At 32.2% G+C, this 19,063-nt stretch overlaps 2 protein-coding genes across 2 annotated transcripts; one reads left to right on the top strand and one right to left on the bottom strand.

Annotated features, from left to right (window-relative positions):
- The first annotated feature begins 358 nt into the window (after positions 1–358).
- On the top strand, positions 359–1,882 carry LOC106450114 (mitogen-activated protein kinase kinase kinase 17-like). The gene has a single exon (XM_013891772.3). It carries the CDS (start codon positions 558–560, stop codon positions 1,629–1,631), a length of 1,074 nt encoding a protein of 357 aa, XP_013747226.2. The 5' UTR covers positions 359–557; the 3' UTR covers positions 1,632–1,882.
- Positions 1,883–8,668: 6,786 nt separating this feature from the next.
- On the bottom strand, positions 8,669–11,273 carry LOC106447085 (nitrile-specifier protein 2). Its single transcript, XM_013888941.3, has 3 exons — positions 11,027–11,273; positions 9,501–10,025; positions 8,669–9,369 (listed from the first exon to the last, which is right to left on the bottom strand). Exons 1-3 carry the CDS (start codon positions 11,096–11,098, stop codon positions 8,911–8,913), a joined length of 1,056 nt encoding a protein of 351 aa, XP_013744395.2. The 5' UTR covers positions 11,099–11,273; the 3' UTR covers positions 8,669–8,910.
- Positions 11,274–19,063: the final 7,790 nt, after the last annotated feature.

Here is a 19,063-nt window from a genome sequence, read left to right as displayed (position 1 = left end):
GTGGCTCCAGAGATATACGGAAAGTCGGAACTACGGTCGGAGCAAGAACTAAAAGTTTTCTGACCACATAGAGGTCGACACGTCATTGTTTCTAGAGAATGTAATCTGAAGAGTACAGACTCGCCAAAACCAAAGAAGTGGCACGTCACAAGACTCAACGAACTTATTACGTTAGATACGTTCTATTGCCACGTCATACGCCAGTTGATATTTCACTCACGTTTCTCAAAACACCTCTTTTTGTGCACTTGATACTTTCACATTTTCTTCTTTATTTTTGGATTTTTCAGAAATTAATAAATAATTATATATCAAATCGAAACAGGTTTTCATTTGGTTATCAACTTTTAAAAGAAATTCACGTGTACACACAAGAACATATTTACGTGTTATTATATTCATAAGCTGGTAGAAATTAAAACTCGATGTTACCAAAAGTATACACTATCTGATCCATCCTTATATAAACGTTCTGTTGCATTGTAGCAGATTGTAAGAAGCAAAACAAGACATATAAAAAACATTTATTTTTTCATAACTTCTCTAGTCTTGTCCTAATGGAGTGGACTAGAGGAAGAATCCTAGGCCGAGGCTCCACAGCCACCGTCTGCGCCGCCATGTATCGCAATTCAAACGAAATCCTCGCCGTCAAATCCTCCGAGCTTCACCGGTCAGAGTTCTTGCAAAGAGAAGCCAAGATCCTCTCGTCTTTGAATTCTCCTTACGTGATCGGGTTCAGAGGAACAGAAACCACGATAGAGTCAAACGGCGTCGTTACGTATAATCTTTTGATGGAGTACGCACCGTACGGAACGTTGACCGACGCGGCGGCGAAAAACGGAGGCCGACTCGAGGAAGCTATGATCGTGAAGTACACGCGCGAGATACTACGAAGCTTGGAGTATATTCACTCGAAAGGGATCGCGCATTGCGATGTAAAGGGGAGCAACGTGGTTGTTGCGGAGAAGGGTGAGGCCAAGCTTGCGGATTTCGGGTGTGCGAAACGGGTGGGCTCGGAGGCGGTGACGGGTACGCCGGCGTTTATGGCTCCGGAGGTGGCGCGTGGGGAGAAACAGGGGAGTGAGAGTGATATATGGGCGGTTGGGTGTACGGTGATTGAGATGGCTACGGGTTCTCCGCCGTGGACGGAGGCGAGTTCAAGAGAGGATCCGGTTTCGGTTCTTTACCGGGTCGGGTATTCGGGTGAGACTCCGGAGCTTCCTTGTTTGCTTACGGAGGAAGCAAAGGATTTCTTGAAAATGTGCTTTAAGAGAGAAGCGAAAGAGAGATGGACGGCTACACAACTCCTAAACCATCCGTTTCTGATAAGTAAACCGGACATTGAACCGGTTTTAGGTTCCGGTTTGGTTTCGAGCTCACCGACAAGTGTGACAGATCAAACGTTTTGGCGATCAGTGGAGGATGAAATAGTAGAAGAAGAAGCAGTGGACTTGCAAGATGAGTCAAGAAATCTAGACCGTTTAAACTTGTGGGCTTTTCATTTGGAGAGGATCGGACGGCTGAGATGTGTTGGTGGGTTGGATGGGCCCAGATGGGATATGGAAGGTGGGGACTGGATCACGGTGAGGGTGAGCTGTGAAGGAACAATGATTAGTGGGTCACTCACATGAGTATTTGGGAGAATTGTAAGTTGATTTGGGGTCATTTTGTTGAATTGTAGAAAAAGTATTGGGTGTTGGTCTTAGTGAAGATCTCCAATTTAGAGAGATCAATGTAGTAGCTTGTTAGTCTTTGAAGCTTCTATTGATGTACATAATTAAAATCACGATTTTTTAAAAACCAAATCCAATGTAGATTTCTGTAGAGTTTCAAGGTTTGTTGGCCTGCACAAGAGAATTAATGTTGAACTATTACATCGAAATCTTATTATTCCACGTTTTACTACTGTTTCTGTTTGACTACTCAAATTTAGTCTTGAGAATAATATACTTTAATTATAAGCTTTTCCCAATGTCTCAAATGTCTACTTTCTCAATTATATAACGAATAAATGAACTTGTTAAACAAGCTGGCATATTATTGAGAGTTATAGGTATATGATGTCAGTATATTAGAAATCACTGCATGGATCCAAAACTAATCACAATACTAAAAGGCCAATATACTCTATTGTGAGGCTGCCACATCCTCAGAAAAAAATCGGCCAATGAAATTAGGCTATGTGCTATGTATTACCACGTCATTCTACTAATATTCATCCAAAAGTATTGCTTTATTGTCTAATAAATTTTAGATCGTTTTTCTTCTCATCTTCCCTAACTAATAATATTGTCTCGATTCATATACTTCTGTTTCCCATCTCTCTTTGTTTTTCAACTTTGCTTTACTCCCTGAGAATCCCAACCAGCTCCCCGCCACCTTCCCCTACGATCCCTTCACTGTCACCCAAAAAATGAGAGATAATGATCGCGACGTCTACGGTGAAGTTCGCGCGTGAGCTGGATCCAAATGATGTTCAACATCTTAAATCAGATATGACACGATCGCGTGTAGGATTGGAGATCCAGATTGGAACAAAGGTGAAAATTATAAATGGTGAAGATGAAGAGTCAAAGAGTAGAGATCAAAGTGATATGCCAAGGATTCGTTCAACGTTTGGTAATGGAGTTTTAATGGAATCAAGATTTGTAATTTCATAATTAAATTTGTTTTTGTTCCGTCTGGATTTGTATTACATTTGGAATAATCCCAAATAAGATTTCTTTCTCAGTTTTAGTTGAAATTTGCAGAGGAGAGCCATGAAGATAAGATATTGTTGTTAGTAGATAAGGACAAATTTGCGTCTCCGCGGTTTCCATACTTCTCCGTTATGGTTGTTGGTTCCATTTTTTTTTTTGTAAGAAGTCTCCATGGTAGCTGAGTCATTTGAGTTTTGGTTTGACGACAAGAGTCTGTCTCTGCTTTTTACTGGATTTCCCTCAAGCAGCTATTATTCAAAGAAGTGTGTCTGAGGTAAACATTTTTTTTTATTTGCTAGAAGAAAAATCCTAAGAATGTTGTGTGTTGTGGCTTAACATTTAGTTCTTGGTTCGATGGTTTTAGGGCTTCAAGCTTGAGCTTCACACTTCAGATAGATTGAAGTGTAACTCTAATGTCACTTGAATTTCCCCTGGAAACAGTCTTACAATAATGAGGGCAGGAGTTTAAAGTTTAAACACAGTGAGGGAAAGCAATATTATAACCAAAGAACATGCACATTATAACCATCCACCGTATATCTCTACTAAACCCAACTGTTGGTGGAAAAATAGAATTGTTAAACATCAATGCTGAAAAGAACCCTTGAAAACTACTAATTTTCCTGAAAAAAAAACTCATAAAAATAATATTTAACAGAGAACAACGTATAGAAAATAATATTTAGTAGATATATCTGGTCTTCAGGACATATTTACCTCATGAAAACCATTCTATTTTTCTCAACTTTTATGAATTTTCAGAAAATATACAATAAGCAATTAACTGTTTACCTTTAATCAATGTATTTACAAAATATTTATTAAATCCAACATTTTTGAAGTTTTTTCAACAATTTTTTTTTCATGCATACTTCTAATACTTCTAGAAAGATTAGTTTTATTGCTAAAACTTAAAAAAACTGCTAGCCACTTAAATAATAATACAAATCCGAAAGATAGAGGGAATGAATAACTTAGGAAATCAAAATTTAAAATTTTGAGTTTAAACCAGATTTTTTTCTACTGTAATAATATTTTGAATAATGTAATATGTGTGTTTTATTATTGCTTACATTTACATTTTAATAATTTTAACTTCATTTTAATAATTTTTATTTGTCATTATATCCAATATATATATTAAATATTCCGATAGAAGTAACTTAATATCTTAAAGCAACTAACTATTTATAAAAATAAACCCGGGCGTAGCCCGGGAAAAGTCTCTAGTTATTTTAAAACTGTGAGGGGAAAGTAAGATTGGTTGGTCACTTTGAATTTTTGACATAAAACCTAAATATTCCTTTCGAATCTTAGGAAATGAGCCGTTTATGTATTTATTAATGTGTGTAATTTGGTTAGCTTCGTTAGGCCAATGTGACGATTTGATCAACTCTTTGCTATCACTAGTTTCATGTATATATATACTAGGGTAAACCCGCCCTACGGACGGGCGGGCGAATAAATAAAATAAAAATATTAATTTATTTTAAATTCACTTTTAAGTAAAAGTAGTATTAACTCTTTTTGTCAGCACTAAAAGTAACATAAACTTTCATAATCTTTTACAATAATCCTAACTATTTATTTTACTATTTATTTTTAAAATTATGTATTTATCTAACTATAACAATTTCTTTAAAAAATAATTATTTACTATAATAATTTCTTTAAAAAATATAATAATCTTGACATGTATTTTATTACATCTTTTTTTTGTGCAATGTTTTTTGTATTTGAATATATATATATATGTGTTTTTTAAACCATTATAAATATAAATTGATAGATATATTATAATTTATTTTTAACTTATTCATGGTTTTATTCAAATTTGAAAGGATTAAAACTTACAATTTATTGTTTTTATAACTGAAAATCCTGATAGAATTATGAGCAAGATGATCAAAAGTCGAACTAAATCTTAATTATGATCTAAATACTCTTCTGTGTCGGTTATTTAAGTTCTTATGCAAAATAATTGTTAAGTTTACAATTGATTTAAGATTCGTTTTGGTTTTAGAATCATTTAGTTCTAAGGTTAAAAAGTTTGTTTATACACTTCTAACTATCTTCCTAGTTGGGTTAGAGTGCGAATCCCAAACAACATTTAAACCACAAATACTGTATATTCATAAATAATTATGACAAAGTGATTAATGTTAGTAATTTACTTTAGATTTTTTTTTTGGTACCACTATGACAGTTATGAAATTATGTGCAACTGAATATATCAAATTAAATTCATTTTCATACTTGAGAATGAGAGAAGATCGATCACCCAACCCATAAATGTGCATCTTTTTTTTTGTTTTTACATTGAAGGATTAAACGCCACAAAAACTTCCCAACACATATCAGTTACTTGTGTCCAAAGAAATCATTTGAGTGTTATATTTGGTGTCTCGTTACTCTGTTTCCTCTTAAAGTCCACCACCAACTTTAATTTTAATCCCAAGTTTTGGTGAAGACTGATTCGAACCACTTTCTTTCTGGTCGGCCTGTTCATATCAGGCATGGTTCGTATATATTCTAATGAGCAAGAAACGCTGTAATTCTCTAGAATATATTACAATATTAGTTTGAAAGAAAACAAAAGAAACCATCTAGTTCCAGGAATCAGGATCATAAGTTCCTGAAAATAGTAAACCAAAATTAAGAACAATCATGTCTTATTCAATCACCTTGCCAATCTCTCTGCAAGACACAAAGGAATCTATGGTATCTCTTGAGCTTCTTGTGTTTCCTCTCATGATACTCGGCCACCCAATGGTGTCTCTCTGTCTTTATCTCTGATCGGAATGTTCTATGGAGCTGAATGAGTACCAGAAGAAGCGTTGATGAACAGCCTGCCTGCAATCAAAGAGGTTATGTGTGATGATTTTGCCAATATTAAACGTGGTTAGGCGTCAATATATAGCAACTTAGCGTGAAAGAGGGGCTCCCTCAAACTTAGGGTAGACATTTTTTAAAAAAAATTTGTTCACTTATGTATTGAACACAACCACAACTTAACCCCAAGACCCTAGTGTACAAATCCTAAAAGAGAGTTCGTTCTTACCTCCAACAAACTTTGGGTATATATATTTGTTCCAACAACAAACTTTGGTCTACTCTACATCAGAGTAGCGCCTTTTTTTGTCCTTCTGCCCAGCAAGCCCACCAAATACACTCAAGCAGACAGTCGAGTGCCTGCGGAGGGCCGGAGGCCAAACTCCATGTTTTTCATCCTTGAACAAACGTGCAAGTCACCAATGTGTGTAATGGGGGAAATTAAAAAAAAAAACACCAGCGTTGTCATATACCTATCAAGCCTTGTGGTTGTCTTGAGACGTTAAGTACTCTGGGTCTCTTCGTTGTAAATTGTTTTAATGCCCCTGACTTCGCCAACCAAGTCTGCTAACCAAAGAAAATATTAAGGCTACTTGGCAGTGAAATTTATAATTTGTATAGTATGGTTTACAATTGAAACCTGGAAAACCAGTGTTTGTGTTGGCAAGTGACATGAGATGGATCAGCGTACAACAAATCATTAATCTGTTCATCTGTAATTACAGAGTTAGAGGTACTTAAGCAAATAAGAGATGGATCAGCGTACAACAAATCATTAATCTGTTCATCTGTAATACAATAAATCATGAGATGGATCAGCGTACAACAAATCATGAGATGGATCAGCATACAACAAATCATTAATCTGTTCATTTGTAATACAACAAATCATTAATCTGTTCATCATGTAATCTGTTCATCTGGATTAAAGTTCCATTGAAGAAGAATTAGTGGGTGAACTTGATTGCATGAGAAATTGATAGCTCTATTCACAACGACCTATCTATCTATGCATGTACTTACAAAAATTCAAGAAACAATGCACATCAGCATCTAAAAAAAATTAAGAAATTTTTTAAAAGTAAGACACGATCAGATTCACCGGAAAAAATATCAAACATATAAACAGCCTAGAGCTCACAGAGAAATAATAACGGCACGATTGTTAATATTAACCCAGAACGTTTGATACAAAGAAGAGAACAAAAAACCACTCACGTTAACATCCACCATGAACAAATCCATCCACATAGGCTCTCCACCACGCTTAACATTCCTAGCCTCCAGAATCGAAGCAGTCTGGCCTCTACAACGGATGAGCACCGCCCAGACTTCAGATTAAAAAAAAAGCAGTCGTGTTAGCCATTAACAGAGATGAGCACAGAGATGAGCATAAGATATGTAGAAGAGAGATGTGGAAGTCGTGGTTAGCATAAAAGAGATATTTATACACGATTTAGTCGACAAACGATGCAATCGAAAGGTCTGGTAGTGGGTTTACGAATTAAGAGGATTTATGGGAGAAAATCACAACGCATAACGTTAAAGAAATCCAAATCGTCGTCTCCGCCAATGAGAGAAGCGAAGAACACAGAGGCGCTCTCCAACCCGGATTAGGGTTCTTACCAAATTTGTTTGTCGTCGGGCCTTAACATCAAATTGCATGACAAAGCCCACCGCAAAGCCCGTAACCATATAAGAACGCTTTAGTGAAACGGTGAGTTTCTGACGTGTCGACGCGGCAGGGCTTGGATTTATGACGTGGTGTCCTCGTTGGCACACCCAGGAGAGAAACAAAGTCTTTTATATATATAAAGATATATAGTTGAGAGTCTTGAGACCTCACGTAACTAGTTAACTACTAACGTATTTGCATCTTCAACGTTATCCATCGCTCTTCTTTTTTTTTCTTTTTTTTTTTTTTTTTTCATCGCTCTTCTTTAGTTGTATCATTATCGGTTATCAAAAGAAAGAAATTTAGATCATTACCGAAGTTTGATAGTTTTGATATAATTTGTTGACAAATAATTGCTACAAAGCAAGCTACGTAAATTTGTCTTGAGTGTAATTTTAGAATCCTCTGATCATTAAAAACATTATCACAACAACGATTCCGGTGAAGATAAGGTTAAGTATGAGAAATAATAGATGAAGGTAATAATACTTTGCTTGCAAGGTAAGTTCATGTTCGGATGAGTTATCTTTCGAATGTGAATAGCGAATCTTTTCTTTTCACTTTTGTTTATCATTTTGACTCTTTTTGTATAAAGACGTAACCATAAATAGTATGGGCACTTACCACACGCGCGAATGCTTAACTTCAAAGACCGTGAGCATTCCTTTTTACTTATTGATTCGGCTAGCTAATATATGGCTTGGATGGATAAAGGTTAACTTATATTTTCGACAACGTAATCTCATTTTTGGATCGATCTTGTATATATATATAATGTGTGTATCTATATATATGCAAACAAATAACGAATATTGAAGACTGTTATCATTTTAGATTCTAGTTTAGGACACAATATGACTTTAGTTTAAATGTGTAAAGCTTTTTGCTTAATTAATATGTTACTCTTGTTTCAGATTCGAGGTTTACGATATAAAAAACTTTGATTACAAATTATTATTTTCACTTCAGTTGCTCACGATCACCGTGTTCAGTTATACATTGCTTGACATAACTCTTCATAGTTCTACTATTTTTTTAATGAGGAAGCTACAATCTGAAGTAAAGCTACTATGGATTTGATTCGAATTAACCAAAACTCTGGTTTGTTTCTTCTCCTAAGATGGTGGTCAGTTGTGCTCTTTTGAGCATTATTATGTCACCTATTGGTGAGTGCAGGAACGATCTTGCTCGGTCCTTCTTATGAGAGTGATCATATCTCTTTTTACATTTTATGTTGTGGTACCTACTTGTATCTCTATGTTTTTCATTACAAGTATGGCTTATTGCGTTTCTCTATCATTTGGCAATGGTGCCTAGAACATTGTATTATTGCATTTGGTGTTAAATGAAATCTTTTAAATATCAACCCGAATTCTCTGTGGACTTCTTTGATGGTCTTGTTTAAAATTATACCCCATTGAGGGAAAGGAAATGGAGGTAAATATTAAAAGAGAGGCTTTGATAATTCACAATCACAATATATTTCAAACCACAAGCAGATACACACATTATTCATTACATACAGACTTTGACGTTTCAGTTACAGAATACTTCAAACCAAACAGACTCCCACATTATTCAATACTTAAAAAAAAAACAGACTTTGATGTTTTGATCACACCAGACTTCAAACGACAAGCAGAGACACATTATTCTTAGGTATTTTACACCAACTCTCGGTCTCTGACAAATCTCCTTATGAGATTAAAATAACCCAAGTCCAACACGAACATTGATGAGAGGGTTAAGCTCTTTCACCGAGTAGAAGTAAAGATCATCAAAGCGGTTGTTGGTCTGAGCCTTCCCACCAAACATCAGCATCCCTTTCTTTCCATTGATCGTGGCAGCTGTCGATGCACACCAGCCACGCGGTTCAGTTGGTGCCTCCCCTCCACCATCTTCCAGTTTCTTCCACTCCAGCGTTTCCGTGTCCAACACGAAACCTTTGCCACACAACTTCCCAGGACCAACATGGGCCTGAGGGTCCATCTCGATCTCACCTCCAACTACAATGACATGTTTCCCAACAGCCGCAATCGCGAAAACGCTCCTTGGTGAAGGCTTCTCCCCAGTAGTCTCGACTTTAGTCCACACATTTCGATCCACATCGAAGCAATGGACATCATCACACTCGTCTCCGTAGAACCCGTAAAACACCCATACCTGTTTAATTCGGGGTTATTATGAACTTCCAACTTAAAATCAAAATAGATTATAGGCTGCTAATCCTTTATATTTTAATCTATTAGTTATCTAACTACCAATATTGGACTTTAATCCTTCATTAACAATACCTTCCCTTGAACCACAACAAGTCCTGCTCCTCCTCTTTCTTTACAAGAATCACCCGGTGTCGGAAGCTGGACCCATTTCTCATCTGAAACGTTAAACGCGTTAAGCGTCTTGAGCCTCACGGTTTTGCTCACCCCACCAAACAAGTACACGTTCTCCGCATCCGAAGCCATAGAGTGGAAGCTACGAGCCTCAGGTCCTTCCTCGACCCCCGTCACAAGTTTCCACTCGTTTTTCACTGTGTCGTACGAGTAAAACCCGTTGTACTTTCGGGACGCATCACGGCCGCCGAAAACGTAGAGTGTAGATCCAACAGCTACCATGGCGACGCCTAAGCAACTGAGTGTTGGAATATCTCCGGTGGCTGGAGCGACTGACCAAGTGTGGGTGTTGAGGTCAAAGACGTAAAGGTCTTTGTCGACGGGGACATTGGATGTTAATTCGCCACCAAATGAGTACAACTTGTCTCCTACCACGGCTATGGCGTGAGAACTTCTCGGTCCTGGTCCCTTACCTTTTTGCTCTACCTGATAATCAATATAACACCTCGTCACCACAATAAATTTCAACCCAGATAATCAATTACCATATGATATCTCGTACGTGATGTATTTGATAATCAATATAACATCTCGTCACCACAATAAATTTCAACCCAAATAATAGGAGGTAGATGTACAAAGGGTGGGGCAGTTGCCCACCATGGTTTTTAAAATTTCAGTGTATTTTTTTAATTTTTTTGACAAATACCCCTGTTGACATTGTTGATAAATTATTTGTATGCCCCAGATCAAAATAACTTCTAGATCTGCCACCACAAGACGAAAACCGTCATGATGTATTTGCTTATTATATGAACTTTTCGAAAACAGTGAATATAATACTATGAAGTGATAGCTAGGGCAATGCATAGCTAGTAATCACTACCCAATTTAATCTACATAATATATTTCTCCTACAAAATTATACTTCCTCCATTTCAAAAAATATATATTTTATAAGAAAAAAATTGTTTCAAAAAGATATATGTTTTATATTTTTAATGTATAAATTAATTGTAAACTGAAAACTTTAAAAAAGATAATGGTATTTATAAAGATTTTATTGGTTAAAAGTTGTGAGGAATAATTGATAACAAAAAATAATGTATTGATAACTAAAATTTGATATGTTTTCTTAATAAGTGTGAAAAACCTAAAACATACTCCCTCTGTTTTTTAATATAAGTCGTTTTAGATAAATTTTTATGTTCCAAATTATATGACGTTTTCGATTTTTTATATAAAATTTATTAACACTTAATGTTATATGACCAATGATAATATATCTTATATTTTATTATTGGTTGATTTGTGGTTAAATAAATAATTAATGATGTTTTTGTTTAGAAAATATAAAAAAATTAATGATTTTCTTAATCTATGTGCAAAATCATAAAACGATTTATATTAAAAAAACGGAGTGAGGTTATCTTTCTGAGACATGGAATTTGTGAGAAGTTAAATACATGGAATTAATATTTAGTTACCTTGATCCACTCGCCATGGAATGTCGGAGCAATGGCTTCCTGCAACGTTGGAACAATACCTGCAATATTCATTCTCGGAATATAATAAAACAAAAGTTCTTATTTGTTTCTGTGTCTGATCTCCTCTCTTTCCACCCAGTTCTACTATATATATAGGCTAAAAACCTACGTGTCAAAAGATTTTTGATTTTTTTTGCTAAGCAATGCCATTCCCCAACTAGATATTTTAAGTTGTTAGACAAAAAAAAAAACAGTCCCTCTGTATACAAAAATTGATGTTTTAAAATTGTTCACACATGAAAAAAAAATTAATATTTACTTTTTTTATTACTTTTGATTTCACTTTTAATTAGTTTAAACTTTTATCTCATTCTCAATAAAATTCAACCCATAATTTTTTAATTTTTTTTATGATGCTTTATTTTTAAATAAAAAAAATGCAGTAATTAAATCTATAAAATCAGTCTTTTGTATACAAAAGAATAAACTAATTAAAACATCAATCATTTGTATACGGAGATAATATACTTTTGACATTTTAGTAAAACAAATGCAATTATTATATACGAAAAATCGACAACCCATTTGGTAACTGATACTAAATACCTACTTTGTGATTCCTCATTTTTTTTTCTCAAAACGAAATAAATTCAAAATTAGGTTAAGATTTTCTCTAATGTTACCTTTTATTTTTAACTTCTTATTTATTGCTAACAATACTTATAAAAATTAAAATTATACTCACTTATTTTGAAATTTGAAGTTTTTAAGTAAGATTTAACTTAACTAAAATAGCTTTTATTACATTAACAATTTTTCTATGCTTTGTTAAGTTTGTTTGTGTTTTTTCTAATTTCTTATTAGTTATGTATTTAAATTCTCATTGTTTGCTACTTTATTATATGTTTATTTAAGATATATTATTATTTAGTTATACTTTTATATTTAAATTGTTATAGTTATATTTTGAAAATTTTAATCAGTACTAAAGTAATATTTTCTGTATAGATTTTTAAGCATAAAAAAGTTTTATCATAAATTTAGAGATTATTATACAAATAAAAGGGTACTAATTAAAATAAATTTGTGAATAGTGTTTTCTCAAATATTATGTAATACTAGTAATATCCTTATTTTTTTCTTAAAATAATGTACCATTAGAAAGAAGGGTACTAATCCTTTTTTTTTTTTCATTTTTGATGATTTTTCTTATTTTGATACACATTGGAGATCCTCTCTTATCCCTTATACGACTTGTAATCGCAAAATAAAATATGTTAGTAAATTTTAAATAATAAATATAAGATCTCGATACCTCTTGTCAGGATTGGAGGAGGACTTCTCGGTCTTGCAGGTGTTCTTGAACTCTCAGATCTTTGTGAAACTCCTAAAGTTAATCGAAGCAATTGTTGAATTAAATGTGAATTTTGTTCGATATTCAACATTCTCTGTCTCCAATCTATTTCCTTGTCTTTTTTTTAACATCTTTTGTTTCTAGTGCTTCATTAGCTAAGTTAATTATTAATAGTTAGAGAAATTCTCAAGAAGTTGGAAAATCCGTGCCAAAGTTTTGAGAATCCCTTGATAAAGATGTCCTAACTCTGTTCTTTAATTGTAACTAGATATTAACCCGCACATCTGTGCAGATATATTTATATTTTTAAATTAACTTCTAAAATATAAAATATGTTATAAAGAAATATATTTAATATTAATTTTATGTATATAATTTTTATTTTAAAAATTTTTATTTGTTGAAATTTATTTGATGATATTGTACAAATCATATAGTAATGAAGTATTTTTGTTTATTTATTTAAAATACAACATCAATATTAATAGTTTAATTTTAAAAATTAGTTTTACATGAATTAATAAAATAAATTATTAGCTTCTTTGTTTATAATTTTTTATTCTCGAAATGTTTTTATGCGAATAAATTATTATTTTTTAATATTATTTTATTTAATATATTATATTTCAGTTTAATGTTTTTATTTTTACTAAAATATCAAACATAAAATGTTACAAACAATAAAATATTATTTATTTTGTTTTATATAAAAATTTAATTTGATAATTTAAAAATAATTAGGCTATACTATTTAATTTCAAAATTAGTTACTGAAATATATAAAATATGATCTATATTAAATATAATAAACAGTCAAATGATAATTACCTAATGACAATATTTTTAAATTTCTTAGAAATGTTATTGTTTAGATGTATATTTTTTTGTTAGGAGAATATTATATATGAGTAATTTTATGATGTTTAGTTAAATTTATAATAAATGGTCTAACATAGACTTGTGTATGGTAGATAAAAAATAAGACTCTATTTTAATAGAGTAGATACTATCTGTTAGATTCGGGTTTTATTATGGACTTCCAACTTAAAATCAATTAGTAATTAGTGGATTGACTCTAACCCTTTATATATCAATACTATTAAAACAGAAGCAATTTTTATCTACTTACAAATAGTCTCGGTTAGACCATTATATTTAATTATATTTCATATTATTTATATTCATATCTAATTTAATTATTAAATATACATCATACCTAAAATTAAGGAACTAACTAACTAATCTATTATCTTTTAAACTAATGAATTTAATTTATATTAATTCGAAATTTAAATAACTATTCAATTATATTTTAGTTATTAATGTAATAAATACTTATATATATATATATATATATATATATATATATATATTCATTTGTATATATACAACTATATATTAATCCAAATGCAAAAAAAAAAACAAATTGTTCAAAAGCCTCACCAAATACATAAAAATATAATTTTATAGTTAAGAGTATTAAATATATATATGTTAAAATAAATATTAATAGTAATTATACGATGAAACATGTTACTGTTGATAGGTTTATGAATGTATTTTTTACGGGTTACTGAAAGAGACATGCAACATATATATCAAATATAAACTTATTGAAAAAAATATTAACAAAAATATATCATAAAACATTACATTAACATGAATCGATGCCAGAGAGTAAGGGTTAATATTTTAATTATTTAAAAATATAATTATATATATATATATAAATATTATGAAAATTAAGAACTAAATATAATAAAAATATATATCAAAATAAAATAATAAATATTTACATTTCTAATGCGAATAATGAAATTAGCTTTTAAATTTAAAATAAGCCATAGACAAAAAAATCAAAAAGTATCTAATAACATGTGAATAACAAAAGTAAACTAACTAAATAAATAAATAATTTTTTTTTGTAAACGTAAATCATTAATTTTTAATAGACGTATACACATTATTGATACTCAAATCTATTTCATTTTTAGTATGCATCCTCTCAAATATTGATCCATTAACAAGATGAAATTTTAGTTGGACTAAAATTGTATTTAAATTGGAATATCACTTTCATAATATATTCACTATTCATCTGAACATTCATGAATATATATTATAATACTCTAAATATAATAATAAATCAAACCGAAATATATATTGGGTCATCTACCAGCTCAACCGATAACCAGATCTCGGGTTTTAGCGGTTGTTACGGGGTTTAAAGAATTTTTAAATAACAGTTTTTTTTTTTAAACTAAAATGAATTACATATGAGCCACCGAATTTACCAATTTTACTGCGGATCGGGTCGGGTTTCAAAACACTGAATATAATGTTCCATTTGTAATATCTAAGTGTAGATACAATTAAAATACAAATTTATATCAAATAAACTTGGAATGTTTCGAAAATGATCCTGCGCTTTGAAAGCGCGGGTCAAAATCTAGTTAGTAGATTAATTCTTAAATTTTGATGTGGGATGTTTCTCATCAATATCCTTCCTCACGCTCAGACATCTAGGTCTAGGTCTGAAGCGTGAACAATGTGGGAATAACATCCATAAAGAGCCCACCATCAATATAGTGGTAGTAGTTGTAGTAAATTAGGTCAAAGGATCTTATCGCTCTGATACCATGTTAGATTCGGGTTTTATTATGGGCTTCCAACTTAAAACCAAATGGTAATTAGTGGATTGACCATAACCCTTTATATAGTAGTAGATTAATTCTTATATTTCCGATGTGGGATGTTTCTCATCAATACTATCATTTTCCAAACAATTATCACAATCCGTCGAGCTCTCCGGTGGTGGTGGCGCGTAGGTGTTCGTCGGTGGTACTGCTACGGCTTGCTATCCGTGTCTCCTTGTGGCTTCGTGTTGATGTCTTTGGTGTATCTGGTCTCGTACTTGCTTGGCTCTTGCTTCTGGTTACCCATCACGTTCCTTAACGCAAAGTGGTGACAGTGTTGTGGCCGGCTCCGTCGCTTCGCTCTTTTCAAATAATCACAGCATCATCGTGTCCGTATATTGAGAGCATTTCACGGCTCTTGTGAGCTTTTGGTGAGATAGTTAGGCAACAGGCACCAGATTTGGCTTTGGTTTTGTCTCTTCCAGAGTGTTGTCCATTTTCCGATCCGTCTTCTCTATATGGGTTGCGGTTAGATGGGTGTACATGGTTCCGGTGAATTGTAATGGAAGCGGTAATCTCCAGCACAAACCACTGAACGACGGCATAGTCAGACTTTGGCTTCTCCTCGTACCGCCGGTGGTTTCTTTTTTCTGAGCTAAGTTTTGGGGTCAGAGCTTGGATTCTATGCTTTGATTTGATCTAGGGTGTCAGTTGGAAGCTGTAGGAATCGTTGCAATCAGGGTTTGAGGACGCCCTTCTCTCACTACCTCGCGGCAACCGACCAGTGAATGTAACAAAAAACTAAACTGTTATGGTATATGTATTATTATCTAGTTCCTAGATGTCTACAATATTTATATATCACATTACTAATATTTGCATAATTATGTATCATTTGCTAAATCTTTCCGGCAACAAAATTAATAACATTCTTAGTATACAACTTTATAAATTTGAAATCAAGTTTTTAACTACATCTCGGTGGTCTACTGCCTTCCACTGGATAATGAAGTGCTGTGTTGGTACATGCCAAGGACCGATTCTCTCCGGTATGAATTTATTAGCTCCACATGCCGTCAAGTGGCACGAATCCCTAATTTTTGCGTAGAACAATCGGGCTTGTCCCTTTTCAAAAAAAAACAATCGGGCTTGTCTAATGTTGATGGACTGGTACCTTGAACATTATTCTAGGCCTCGGTTTGGTTTCTTGTGCAACATTTTCAATATGTTCTTAAAGATTAGTTTTTGGTAGAAATGATTTCACCTTAAAATATAGTAATATTTGGTAAAATATGACATGGCTATGTAAGTATTTAAATGTTGTAGGCATTGAAGAGGAGTGATTAAATTTATATTAACTAGTATGAGTTTTATAAGTCATAATATCATAAGAGCACATTCTTTAATATTTGTAGGTAACAAGTTCAATTCCTAGGATGATCAACTTTTTAACCCCAATAAAAAGCAATGTCACTAAAATATATGTATGCCTCAGTTGCTACCACATCCCGTGAATAGCCGCTATCAGTCATATTTGTCATTGTTGTATTTTCTTCCCATGAATATTTCAATCTTTTCTTTCCCCTTTTCTTCGATACTAGTCTTCCCTTTTTTGATAAAAAAAAAACCAGTCTTCCCTTTAAAACACAACACATGTTAATAATGTATCTGTTGCTCAAAAAAAGTTAATAATTAATTTTTTATTTATTTTCGAGGTTTCTTTCTTTCTAATCAATGTTCCTTTTAAACACAAAAGAAATAGTCAAAAGAAATTTTATCGGTTGTGTAAGCACCATAGCCTAATAGTTAAGGTTTAAAGTATTTTACATCCAAATCTTGGGTTCAAACCCCCCAAACTATGCAATTTTATGCAGATTACAGGAAATCCAGGTTTCAAGTTTCGGAGAGATCGATTTATTAATGCAGACTACAGAAGAAATGTTTACAAGGAATCTTCAACATGGTGCAAGTAAATCTCGTCAGGAATAGATCTTCATAGGACGTCTCAGATAATAAAGTTATGCATAGATCTTCATAAGACATGTAGTATTGTCGGTTGTCGAATCGTCTATGTAATCTTTTTCATAAATGTAATGTTATAATAAATCAGCGTTATAAAAAAAAAGAAACTTTATCGGTGTTATCATATCTTTCCTATTATATTGGCTAAAATATCTTTCATATGATTGTTTCTTAGTTGATTGTTGGCTTAAAATGTCTACCCTAGACATAGATAAAGTTGTGGAAACACCGTAGCCTATTGGTTAAGGTTTAAAGGCTTTTACACCCAAGTCTGGGGTTCGAATCCCAGACTATGCAATTTATTGCAGATTACAGGAAATTCAGGTTTCGAATCCGAGACTATGCAATTTATTGCAGACTAAAACCAAATTTAAGTTCTATCCAATATAGATAATTAGTAATATTATTTCTAAGACCAAATTTAAGTTCTATCCAATATATATTATATACAATAAATAATATAATAAAATTAACATAAATGTCAAATTTCAAAAAATAACAATTAATTTCTATACACTAATAAAAAAAATTCTTAGAATAAATATATTTTAAAACAATAAATCTAAATAAAAAAGTTTTTAAATTAATATCTCTATAAATTAATAAAATTTCAAATTTTCAACATTATTAATTTATAAAAGTTCTACTGTATTTTGCTTGCTTGAAAATATTCACTATGAGAAAAGTTTCCGTAATCAACAGTAGTTGATGTTATTGCGCTTTGTAAACTTATTAGAGCACCCACAACCCAGAAACCAAGGGCTCGATAACCAATAAACAACTTTTGGAATATTTTATTATTTTTTTCTTTTTCGTCCGAATTTAAAAAAAAAAAAAATTGACCAATCGTGGGCCGCCACGCGTAGTGGGGCACGCGAACAGTAACGAACTTGCACATGAATCAATCCTTATGCAAGAGTTTATGGCGCACGGAAACCTAAAAAACAAATATTATAATATTTTTTTCTCCTGACAAATATTGCTAAGGACTTGCTGTTGGGGGTGCTTTTAAAACTCGAACTTAATGTATATCTTATCTCTTAGGTTCAATGGGACTTAATTCTATAGGTTGTGTTAGATACAATTATTGGACTCATAGAAGTGAAAAGATTATACAACTGTGTTTTGAGTTTTTTTTTTAACGTTAGATAATTATACAACTATGACAAATATTACATATGATTATACAGTTGATAATTCTACTTGCCGTATGAAGATTCACGCCTGACTGCATCACTTAAGCCATCCTATGGAATCCAGATTTGACGGTACTCCTTGAACTATGGTGCAGATTTCTTATAAGCACTTTCTCTTTTAATTTTCATAATTTTGTTTTCTTTACGAATTGAAACCCAGATTTTTTGGTGTAAAAACATTAATAAATTTTTGGTCAAAAGAAGTTTCCACGTATTTTGAGTTTTAGAATGATGCTTAATTGATTATTGATCAACTGTCTACCTTTTATGATCTGTTTTCCTACGATTTCTTTATTGCCTAATGCTTTTCGTTTATACTGCATTATTTATATCTGCATATCTACTTTCTGCTTAGCTTAGGTATATTTTCACAAACTATTGGTCTCTTTGGATATGATCCCTTATATAGTACTGTGATTTGTTGTACACTTGCAATATGATTAAAATGTTAAAACTCTTAGTTACCGAATCACAATCTCAAAGATAGCCAGATTAAATATTCATTTTGGCTCTTAAAATTTAAGCAATAAATATATAAATTGTTTAGTTCCAAATTATTAATATATTATCTGGTTTTCAAATTTAATTTTTTTAATTTCAGAAATTTTGACCAAGCTTTTTTCCACAAGTTACTATATATACTTTTCAAGAGATCAACCTATAATTAAATTTATTAACAAATGAATTATGTATATTTGACCACAATTCTATATATGGGAAATATATAATTAGAAATACAATGAAAGTAATCATTTTACAGCAAAAAGTATTTAATTTTCCATGATGAAATAAAAAAACGTACTTTAAAATTTAAGGAATTATCTTTTGT

Source organism: Brassica napus, chromosome A4 (genome assembly GCF_020379485.1).
Source record: "Brassica napus cultivar Da-Ae chromosome A4, Da-Ae, whole genome shotgun sequence".
NCBI lineage: Eukaryota > Viridiplantae > Streptophyta > Magnoliopsida > Brassicales > Brassicaceae > Brassica > Brassica napus.
Note: the sequence above shows the minus strand (reverse complement) of the source record. Positions and strands in the feature narration are given on the sequence as shown.